The sequence below is a fragment of the Cygnus olor genome, chromosome 2 (genome assembly GCF_009769625.2).
Source record: "Cygnus olor isolate bCygOlo1 chromosome 2, bCygOlo1.pri.v2, whole genome shotgun sequence".
Lineage (NCBI taxonomy): Eukaryota > Metazoa > Chordata > Aves > Anseriformes > Anatidae > Cygnus > Cygnus olor.
In genome coordinates, this window is record NC_049170.1 from 36857781 (window position 1) to 36869059 (window position 11279).

General features: G+C 45.3%; 1 protein-coding gene across 1 annotated transcript; it reads right to left on the reverse strand.

Moving 5' to 3' along the window:
- Window positions 1–6374: 6374 nt before the first annotated feature.
- TRIL (TLR4 interactor with leucine rich repeats) lies at window positions 6375–9841 on the reverse strand. Its single transcript, XM_040547705.1, has one exon. It carries the CDS (start codon window positions 9409–9411, stop codon window positions 7120–7122), a length of 2292 nt encoding a protein of 763 aa, XP_040403639.1. The 5' UTR covers window positions 9412–9841; the 3' UTR covers window positions 6375–7119.
- Between the last annotated feature and the right edge of the window lie 1438 nt (window positions 9842–11279).

Below are 11279 nucleotides of genomic sequence, written 5' to 3' on the forward strand. Positions count from 1 at the left end.
TGGTTTGGCATATTTGGGGTTCAGAATTAGCAACCTACCACAGTGATCATGAAAGATGCCCCCTCTTAGATAATTATCACCCAAGAAAGATGTCTCTGTGCCAGTTAACACTCAAGTTCTTCTCACCAAGCTGTATTTTTTTTACTTTTTTCTTTTTTAAGACAAACACTGTGTTTTAGAGCACATCTCTGCAATACAATCAATTCTATTGCCACAGACCTGCTGATGGCTACCCATGTTAAAAGTCTTAAAATCTTGTCACTCTCAGAGTGAAAGCAGAAGCACGATCAAGCTGTTCCTGAAAAAAAAATGATACTAACACACCTGCCATATGTGCTGAATGACACTCCAAATTATCTCATAAGTCTAACATGAGACATGTAATTTATTATTCTCATTCAAGATTTTGAGTGGGACATAGTAATGGCAAATAAACCATGTTATCCTTCACTTAGAGCAAAATATTTTTTTTCTGAAAGTATACTTTTCCTGAGTATATTCCTCTAGAATAAAATTATTTCTGACCTTTGATGTGATAGATATTACCACTGAGTGTTCTCCCTTATTTCAAATAATTTTATAGTAGTCAGATAAGGGGTGCTACTGTGCTAAGTAACTTCAGTGTTTAAACTGAATTTTAATTTCAATATTTAAATACAAAGCGAGATAGAAGGAAAATTAATATCAGTGGTAGGATGGTAGATATGTCAATGGTAAAACAACATATTAAGCTAATGGTTGTACTAAAACATGAATTTGGATGTTTGAAAAGAAATCTTTTCACTAGCAAGATGAACTACAGAAGTTTAACAGTGTATCTCTTAGTTTAAAAGTGATAGCACTGACACCATTTCAGTGAACCTTTCTGTATGCAGATAGGATATGTTAATATCCCCATGTAACACAATTTGTTAACAAAATTCCAGTCTTTTCTCTAATTGGCAACATACTGAATAAAATATTCATATAATTATTTACAACCTTCCTACCTTCTTCATGTTGCAATGAAACAGAGTACCTTTCTTGATATAAATCTAGCATTCAGGTTTATTTTAAAGACAACAACCCTGAAATATTGGTCCCTTAAGAGAAAAATCAGTTTCTTGGTGAGAACATTTGTTTCATTATCTGTCTGTGTGTGATTTTTATCTATTATACATATCCACATCTTCTCCAAATATTCAAATGACTTCTAAACATTCACTACAACCAAACAAACATATACCAGACTAATGACAATGAAACAAACTTCATACAAGTTAATTAAATGAACCAGGAAAAAGTCTGGCTAAAGTCTGGCCAAAGTCTTGACAAAAAACTTATCTACTGCATTTCCTTAAAATTATTGATTCAGGTCTCATAATCAGGTCTTTTTTTTCCAGACCGGTGTGACAAAATAAAATGAACTATACTAGACTAGACTGATGCATAAGAAACTATATTACAGTAACACATTTTCCATAGCTAGAAAGCACACCCAGGGCCCTGTGTGTACATTTCATTGGTCAATTATTCTCACAAAATTACAAAAATAAAACCCTAACTTTACAACCTCTGAACACTTGCTACATTACAAAGTGGTATACATGACTGACAGATTGCTCTAAGGTTTGTTCAGAGTCTCTCTTTGTATAGGACCTACATGGATGGATCTCTGAAGAGATATGAAATATTTTGGAATATTGAATATACAAAAAAATTGAGCTATATTGAAAAAACATTAATGATTTGAGAATACATTTGTCTGAACATTAAAAACATTTTGGTAAAGTAAGGAATAGGATGACACCTATTTATCTGAAGTCAAAAGACACCATTTATTGTATTAGCTAAGCAGCAACTTCAAATGAGCTTTGAAATGAAATAAACAGGTAACATGTTAGTAAGCATTAGTGCTTTTAACTGTACTACACTTTTTTTGGTAGCACTCAATAGGTTCTAAAAATCTATGTACTTGGGGACCTCCCCTCTCTTGCCTAATAACTTATTTCTGTGATATGAAGTTATTACAAATAGATTATCAAATTAAAAATAAATGTACTTTGAAAATCCAACAACAAGAAGATACACATCAGGTTATAAACAATCATAAATTCTATTTAAGTTGTCAGATTTTTCATTGTTAATAAATATCCTTATTATGTTTTTTAGGCAAGTTTTATTCAGCTATATATTCCTACTGTATTATTCATTTTAATTCTTATGGCCTTGTTTGAAAAACAAATGAGATATAGAATTATTTATAAAAACATATCAGGGAGCTTTTATATAAATAAATTCATCTACAATGATATTAAGATAAATATTTGTGTTCAAAGACAATTGACTATTTTTCTATGGGAAGTTAATTTCTATGGGAATTAAAGCATGCTCTTGAGAAAAGTCAACTTTTTATGGAGAAAAACACAACAGCAGTATTTGGACAGGCTGCCAAATCTATGCTATATTTAGAATGGAGCAAAACGAACAAATCCAGCACCCAACACACATGCGGTTTCCTTACATTTAGTCATAATTTCTATGTAACAAATATCAGATTATAGATAACATCTATAGCAACTCCTCTAGAAAGAGTAGCCCAGATGAAAAATGAAGTACACCACTGCATATATATAATCTGGATAATTTGATTTTAAAACTTTTTTTTTAAAGCAAAGCTTTGCTTGTGGACCTCACACAACATATGTACATCATTGGTGGCCAAAGAAATATGAATTAGTGTGAGTAGCCAGACTTTTGGAATTGAGATTGTATTTCTCTTACTCACTGAAGTAGTTTACTGCAAGTACATAGTACTATGAAAACAACTGACTTTTTTTTGTGGACACATTCACTGCAATTAAAATGCAGGTTTACTAGTTACATAAATATCCCGATGAAATTGCAGTAGGCTATTCTTTTTTCCCCTCCCAGTTCCTCACTTTCTAAATCTCTCCCAGGAAACAACAAGAAGGAAAAGGCAGAAGAGACATATATAGAATTTAGCAGGTTCCTTTTTGTAAGAGTAATAACATGGTTTAAATGATGGTATTTCAAAAAGTGGAATTCACAGTGTACTGTGAAAACTGAAGATAGCACTGCATAAAGAAATCAATATTTTTATGAAACCAACTGTTACCACAGATTCTGATAGTCAAGCAGATTTATTTTCAGTACCAAGGGGTTTTCATGCACATCTAGACCTTCACTGACACAATTATAGCCTTGCTCTCTTCAGGTTAGAATCATAGAACAGCTTGGGTTGGAAGGGACCTTATTTCCCTCTAACCACATGTTACGATGTCAATGTTTTTAGGATCTTGTACAGATGTTTTAAGTGTTTTCAGTTTACAGATCGTTAATGATTTTCCAGTAAAGGTATGGACTCCTCTACACAGGATGTTAGTCTACTGAGAATAGAGTGCCAAGACTTCCTGAGACTGTTTAAGCAGCTTCATGTCTTTGCTTTTTCCTGCTTCTGCACTACACCCCCACATTTTGTCACTACCAATACTTGTGCAAGTTGAACAGGATCAAAGAAACCAAGCTGGCTTAAAAGTAAAAATTAAAATTAAAAAATAATAATAATAAATAAATCAGGGAGAGGGAAGGTACTAGGAAAGGTTATTTTCCAGGAGGATTAACTTTAGAGTTCACCTTCCAGCTGCACAAACAGCTGTGCCAGCTGATGGCAGAGAAGGGTCAGGGATTGCGGTTGGGACCAGGAGGTGGGCAGAGACTGCCAAACCAATCAAGGCTGCCAGCAGAGAAGCCCTGGTACCTTTGGGGACTTCCCAGCAGTAGCTCACTGAATTTCACAGGATAATGTGTGTGTGATTTTCAGTCTTTGATACATAACATGCCTGGTAATTACTGGGTGGGAGAACAACACTCAGTTCACACTGCCCCAGACTGCATGGACTCCTGGAGGGAACAGGGCAGTAAAACTCTGTTTCTGATCAAAAAAGAAACATTCTGAGCACAAACTGATGGCAGTCTCACCCATTCAGAAAGGGCTGTTTTTACAGTCGTTCTTTAAAAAGGACCATCCTTTAAAAAGGATACATATATATATATATATAAATACTACTGGTAAAAATAGAGCCATGCAACATTACTAACATCCAGTTATTGAATGTCACTGACATTTCTCCTTCCTCAACCACCCGCTAGTACAGGCCTCCCTGAAAAAAAGTTGTAACATCTGTACATACAGCCTAAGTATTCCTAGAGTTACAGTACCTGTGACTTTTAAGAAGTCACCAGCTTCATTCTGTTAACCAACTTTTTGTTGTTGTTGTTACGTAGATCTACGTATTTACTTCTCTTGTTCTGGAAAAAAGAGTCACTTCATTCTAGCAATTCTTGAGAGGTCTGCATAAATTCAAAAAGACATAGTGAATTCTTAGTTAAACAACAGGTGTATGCTCAATATGACATTTATATCATTAGTCTGATAATACTGAAAAACCCTTAGGAATATAACTTCCAATGAGTATAAAAAATTGATATTATCTCAAAGAATCTTCATTTCCTATTTAGTTTAGAAAGGATTGTTAGTTCACTGATGTAACAGCATCTTATTAGTCCATCTTAAGCCAGTGGTCTGTCTGTCTCAGAACTGAAAATTTTAATTCTTTTAACGTTTGCACTATCCTAACATAATACAAGAAAAACAGAAAACATGGTGTATGGCAAAAAGGCATGAAAAAGTGAACTAAGAGAAACTCTGAAGAGCTGCAGTCCTAAGAAATATCAGTCCTAGTAATATCAAGAAGTTACAGCTAGTCTATACATCTCATAATGCATCACTCTTCAGTCAATGTAAGACACCAGTTTTCTTTCAGCAAATGGATTTATTGACATAACTGATTATAACCATATACAGCATCTATGCATCTCCCATTGGAAGAATATCCAGTGATAATGTTAGTGTGACACACAGCGTTACTCAATAATTCCCATTACATTTCTAACAACAAACAGTGGTGTAATTCCATAGATTGTCATAAATGGCCAAAAGCACCCAGGTGTCCAAAAGAATAACAGAAATGTAAGATTCTTACAGAAAAATAACACCTGATTCTGGATTCCTTCAGCTGAATGAAATTTAAATACTGTATCTATGAATTTTAATCTACACACTGGCAATTGAGTTTGGCCCTTGATATTCATGAAAACTGCTGCCTTTCAAAAATGAAAACCCAAAGGGCTTTTTGCTACTGACTCAAGAATTAAGACTTAACTCAGAAATCTCTCCATTTAAAAGGCAAAGATTAAGGCAAACTATTCCTACTCCCTCTCCACTCCTCCTGATTGAATAAAAATCCCTCAGAACTTTAAAGTTTTGTCCTCTCCATTCAGTCACTGAACTCCAATTGAAGGCAACAGTTACTATGGTGTCTTTTGTAAATAGTTGTAAATCTCAAAGGAAAGAAAAAAAAAGGAAAGAAAAGAAAAATAAAACTCAAAATCATCTACTTGCAATTATGGTAATAAACAACTTGTAGTCACGAACATCTCATGTCAGCAGTGAATGCATGATATTGAGATGAATGTCTCCATAGTCCACTAATCACTCCCTTCAAGCCATTCAGTTGCACAAGAGTTCATCTGAGGTTGCACATTAAATTCAAAGGAGCGCAAGTAGTATCAATGGTCTCAACAATTTACCAAACTCCACCTAAAACATTTGCATTTAAAGTGTAACCACAGTTTGGACCTTTCTTAATTAGCTCATTTCTAGACCACACAGAGAGAATTATTTATGTAAACTAAACCACCATATTTAATAGTAACAGAACCACATTCTGTAAATATTTAGGAAAGTAAAAGTCCAAGAAAGTAGAGAGCAATTGATCATAAAATGATTAGCATTGATCAAAAAGAAAGGCAAAAGTCCAATTAAAACAGAACAAAACAAAAAAACCCACACAACTCAAACATCATATACTACTGCATGAGGGTTTAACTTCAGCACTACTCACTCAGCTACACAAACCACAGAATCTAGATTAAGATACAAAAATGTTTTATTTCACAGTGAGGTACATAAAGCTTCTAACTTTAGTAGGATAAGGCTAAGAGAAAATTGCCTGTTATGATAAAAACAGTTTCACATTTCTGAAATATCCTCACCTATTATTGTATGTGAAGAAAGGCACCAATATTATTTAACCATCAACAGTTTACTTTAACCACTCATTTAGAAATGAAGATGGATTATTTGAGGGTCAGTGATCTACTGACCATCATGGACCCAGAGAACTAAAGCACACATTCATGTGTACAAGTACCAAGCAGTATTTATTCAAAAACTATCGAAAAAATAGCTCATTTGTAAACATATTACAAAACTCTGTTAGTTTTTCCTAGTGGTGTCAGCAATATATTCCTGTAAAACTAACCAGCTGCATTATTGTTTCCCGTTTACAAAAAAAGTACGAAAACACATTCGCACACATTAAATTGCCTCACATTCAATTTGAGTTAAAATGGCACAGCATTCAAACCGTCCAGCACAAAACATATATTTCCATCATCCTTCTGACTGACTTCCAGCTTGCACAGTTCACGAGTAGCAATGTTAAAAGACACTTAGTCCACATTTTTTATTAGGTGCCTTGAAAACGTCAGTTCAGACCGCCCTTGCATGAGGCTGGGCTGCTCATTGTTAACTACCATCCCAACTGCAGTCTGAAAAAAACACCTGTAAAAGATAACACTTAGACGTATGGCTCTGAGTTGGCACAAGGGAGGCACCAGCTGCTGTTCACTGCAGCTCCCGACGGTTTGCCCTCCTCACCAAAGAACAGTTACACTCATGGTCAGGGCTTTTGTTTGGGTTAGTGATGATTTTTGAGGAAACGGAGACCTCAGAGGCGACTGAGTAAGCACGTCTCACAGCTGGCTCCTGTCCCTGCCTGCGGTAAGGGCCAGGTGGTGGCTGAAGGCAGCAGCAGCAGCGCCAGAGCTCTCCCTCTTGCAGGCCACGACCCGCGGGACCTGTACCATCCCCTCATGAACCAACAATCGCCTCGCCATGCTGACTACAGCTCCCAGCAAGTCTTGCCACATGGCAGCGCCCAACTGCCACCCTCCTCCCTCACGGGGCATGCCAGGAGCTGTAGTTGGGCGGGGTCAGTCAGCGAAGCGCTGGAGCAGGTGGTCATCGCCATGCCGGGCGCCGCCGCTGCTGTCCATGAAGCGCTCGCAGGGGAACTCAATGAGGTCTGCCTCGCTGAGGGCACAGGCGGCACCACGGGGCGGCCGGTGGGACTGGAAGCCTGAGAAGTCGGCGGAGACACCAGTGCCCATGGAGCGGAGCGGCCGGCGAGTGGAGTAGAGCTGCCGGACGTGGACAGGGGCCGCCTTCCGCCGCCGACGACCCAACACCTTCTTCCGCAGCAGGCGGGAGGCCCAGGCCACCAGCGCTGCAAAGAGCAGCAGCGCGTTCACTGCCAGCAGCACCAGCATGAGCAGCTGCTGGTCAGGGCCATGGGGCCCACCCGACGCCGCGCTGCCCTCGGGCAGGGTGACCAGCCCTGCACAGTGGTCCCGTGGTGCCACCGGGCATACACGGCCACCAAGAATGCCCTCGACGCAGACGAGGTAAGGGGTGTCCGGGCGGAGCTCCCGCAGGGTGGCGGCCGGCTCCCCGCGCTCCGGCAGGTAGACGAAGCGCTGGAACTTGACAGCGGCACCAAAACGGTCAAAGAGCAGGCGGAACCGTGCTGGGCCCAGCAGGCGGGGGCTGCGGTGCGGCCGCACGGCCCAGCGCACCGTCACCGAGCTGGAGCCCACCGCTTCCACCGACAGGTTGCAGAGGAACAGCTTGTTGAAGTCGCATGGGTCGGACACCAGTGGTGGGCCCCCGGCAGACGGTGCAGAGCGGGGCTTGCCGGCACGACGGGGCCAGGCTGCACTGGGCAGCGCCGGCCTGGAGGCTGCTGGGCGGGCAGGCAGTGGCGGCGTGGGGCTTGGCACAGCCGTCACACCTATTGGCACCGCCACCTTGCCCTCAGGGGCACCCAGCAGGTGGGCAGTGGAGGCAGACGGCGGTGCCCCTGGGGGACCGTGGGGCAGAACCATGCCACCGCCACTGCTGTTGCTGCCGAGTCCCTCAGCGGCTGCAGGGGGGGACGCGGAGGAGGGAGAGGCACCATCGAGGCAGGGGCTGCCATCAGGCGGCGGCAGCAGCTGGGCATCCTGCAGGTAGTCAAGATACTTGCCGGCCAGGGTGGGCGGCAGGCTGCACTGCACGAAGACGGTGAGCAGGCGGCCCTGGGAGTGCCAGGCCCCCAGCCAGTGCTTCAGGCCATGGAGGCGGCAGTCACAGCTCCAGGCGTTCCCCTCCAGCTCCAGGCGGTAGAGGGCTGGGCTGGAGGCAAAGATGTCACCAGGAAGGGTGGCCAGCGCGTTGTCTCGGAGGCTGAGCTCCCGCAAATGACCAAGGGGGCTGAAAGTGGCTGGGTGCAGGGCGGTCAGCGCGTTGCGGCTCAGATCCAGCGCCTCCAGGCTGCTCAGCGGCTCTAGGAGGGCAGCAGGCAGGTGGCTCAGCAGGTTTCCCTCCAGACGCAGCTCCTTCAGCGAGCCCAGCCCTGTGAAGGCATCTGGTGCCAGGTGAGACAGTCGGTTGCCACTGAGCGAGAGCTTTGCCAAGCTGGGCAGGTGCTGGAAGAGCCCCCCTGTCAGTTGCTGCAGGCTGTTGCTGGCCAGCAGCAGGGTGTGGAGGGAGCGCAGCGGTCCGAAGATGTCTGGGTGGCGAAGGGAGCTCTGCTTGTTCCCAGACAGGTCAAGGAAGCGCAGCTTGGCCAGGCCGGTGAACGCACCGCGGCTCAGCCAGCGGATGCGGTTGGACTCCAGGTGCAGGTAGAGTAAGTTTGGCAGCCCCGAGAAAGTGGAGTCACCCAGCGAGCCCAGCTCATTGCCGTCCAGGCGCAGCTTGACAAGGCTGCCGAGGCCGGAGAAGGAGGCGGCGCTGAGGCGGCCGATCTCGTTGGCATTCACATAGAGGATGCGCAGCTTGGCCAGGGCGCTGAGGGTGCCAGGGGCCAGCGCCGGCAGCAGGTTGTTGCCCAGGTAGAGCTCCTCCAGCCGGCCCAGGCGCTCAAAGGCCTTGGGGTGCAGCGAGCGGATCCGGTTGTACTGCAGGTCCAGGCGCTGGAGCCCTGCCAGGCGGTGGAAGTCGAAGGCGGAGATGTTGGCGATGAAGTTGCCCCCTAGGCTGTAGGTGAGGATATCCTGGGGCTCGGCAGCCTTGGGCACGGAGCGCAGGCCCCGGTTGGTGCAGAGGAGGTGCTGGTGCTGCTGGCAGTCGCATGGCTCGGGGCAGATGGGCTCGGCCGCGGGCAGCAGCAGGAGGAAGAGGGGGACGGAGCCCCACAGCACCCGCCGCAGCCCCATCAGGCGGACCCGGCGCGGCGCCCCCATCCCGGGACGAGCCGTGGGCAGCTTCCCCCAGCGGCTCGGGGTCTCTCCGGCATCCCACCGCTCCTGGGCGGCTGCTAATCGGCCCCTCCTCGGCTCCGCGCCGGGCCGAGCTCCCCGCCGGGCAGGCAGACGCCGAGGCGGCCGCGGCTCGCCGTGCCCGGCACCATGGGCTCCCGTCGCCCGAGCCGGCCGTGGGCAAGGGGCGTCGGGGAGGGCTGCAGGCTGCCTGGAGGAGCGGAGAGGAGCCGAGGAGAGGCTGCCCGCTGCTCCGCCGGCTCTCCCGGGGGCGGAGAGGGCGGGCGGAGCGCGGTGGCTGCGGGGGGGAGAGGCGGGCGGAGCGGGGAGCTGGAGAAAGACGAGCTCCGAAAGTCGCCGAGAAAACTCAGCGGAAATTCGTACTTCCCACACTGCGTGCCCTGAGGGAGCGGGGGATCGGATGGAGCGGGGGAGAGGGAGGACGGCGCGGCGGGGAGCGGGGAGGGGGGGGAAGCCCGCGGCCGGTCCTGGCTCTGCTCAGCCCCGGCAGCGAGCAGGGGCGCAAAGTGGGAAAGCAGGAATTGGAACCGGCTGTGGCTGCCTCCCAGCCACATGGGCTGCAGATAGAGCTGCTCATCGGGGAGGGGGAAGGGAAGAGAAGGCAACCAACCCCCTCCCCCCCCCCCCTTTTTTTTTTTTTGGTTGTATTTAGAAACCTGACAAAAGCAATAGATCCGGTTTACCCCAGATTAAGGACTACGTTTTGTTTTAAACAGATGGCGATCAGAGGACTAAACCACCTATAGTACATCAGAGTATGAATTTTCGTTCTTCTTCTGCACTAGCCTGCCTGGTAGGTTCCTGACAAAGCTGCCAGTGAAGATGCAGTTGAGCTCCAGCTCCATGAGAGGCTCTTCAGTGATTAAGATGCTCGTTAGAAATAATTCCCATTTTAAAGAATCTTCTCTCTCAACAGCATACAAATTCGGAGGGAAAGGAAGGTGTCGGAAAGCATACAGAAAACAAAGTAGGTTGTGTACCCATCCGTTCACTGCCTTGCCTTTTTTTCCTATTGACATTTTTTTGTTTCCTGAGATGCTGCCAAGGGTGTAAATGAGTGCGTAAGGGCAGGAGGAAATGAGTAGATATGAAAACTATATAGGGTTCTCAAAGATGATGAGAGAAAGAAGATAATGCCCAAAAATATCATGTTGCAAATCTAATAAATACTTTGGAAACTCTGTCATCATGTCAGCTTGTATCCAACTGCATGCGCTTTGAATACACATCTAGACTAATGCACTGTACAAGCCATGCTCCTTCCTCTCCCCAGAAAGAAGACGTCAGATAGCTTTCATGGAAGCTGCGTTTGTAGTGGCAGGGTCAACATGAGCAAATAGCATGGTACAGTAGTTTGTGCTGAGGCCCTGTTGCCCACTTGTAGAGAGGCATTTCTTTGAGATAGCTTTGATTTAGTCCTGTCTTCTTGTTGGAGAATATGAAGCGTGCTCCACCTCTGCTTGGAGCATGAAGCAAAGCATTCTACATGGAGGTGATCAGCAGATTTGCTTCAAAAACACACTGGCAGGCAGAAGAAACCTTTAAGAGATGGAGCAAGTCAAAGGAACATCACTATCAGCATATTGGTTCTTAGCTCTTATGGTTAGTTGAGGCTGAGCTATATTGAAGAGGAATCATTTCGTAGTGGTAACTGCATTGTACTGCTTTGGGAAGTCATATTTGGGGCAGGAGAGTGGCATTTTAGATAATCTGGATGAATTTTACAGCTGTCTTCTGAAATCAAGTGAGTAGTTCTGAATTGTAACTTGCTCCTTGGGAAAACCCAGTGTACTGGAATACAGTTGTTGCAAGGTGAGTTGGCTAAAGGGGAT

Excerpts from the sequence above, each read along its gene's own strand:
- TRIL (XM_040547705.1), bottom strand. The coding sequence starts at position 9,411 with ATGGGGGCGCCGCGCCGGGTCCGCCTGATGGGGCTGCGGCGGGTGCTG.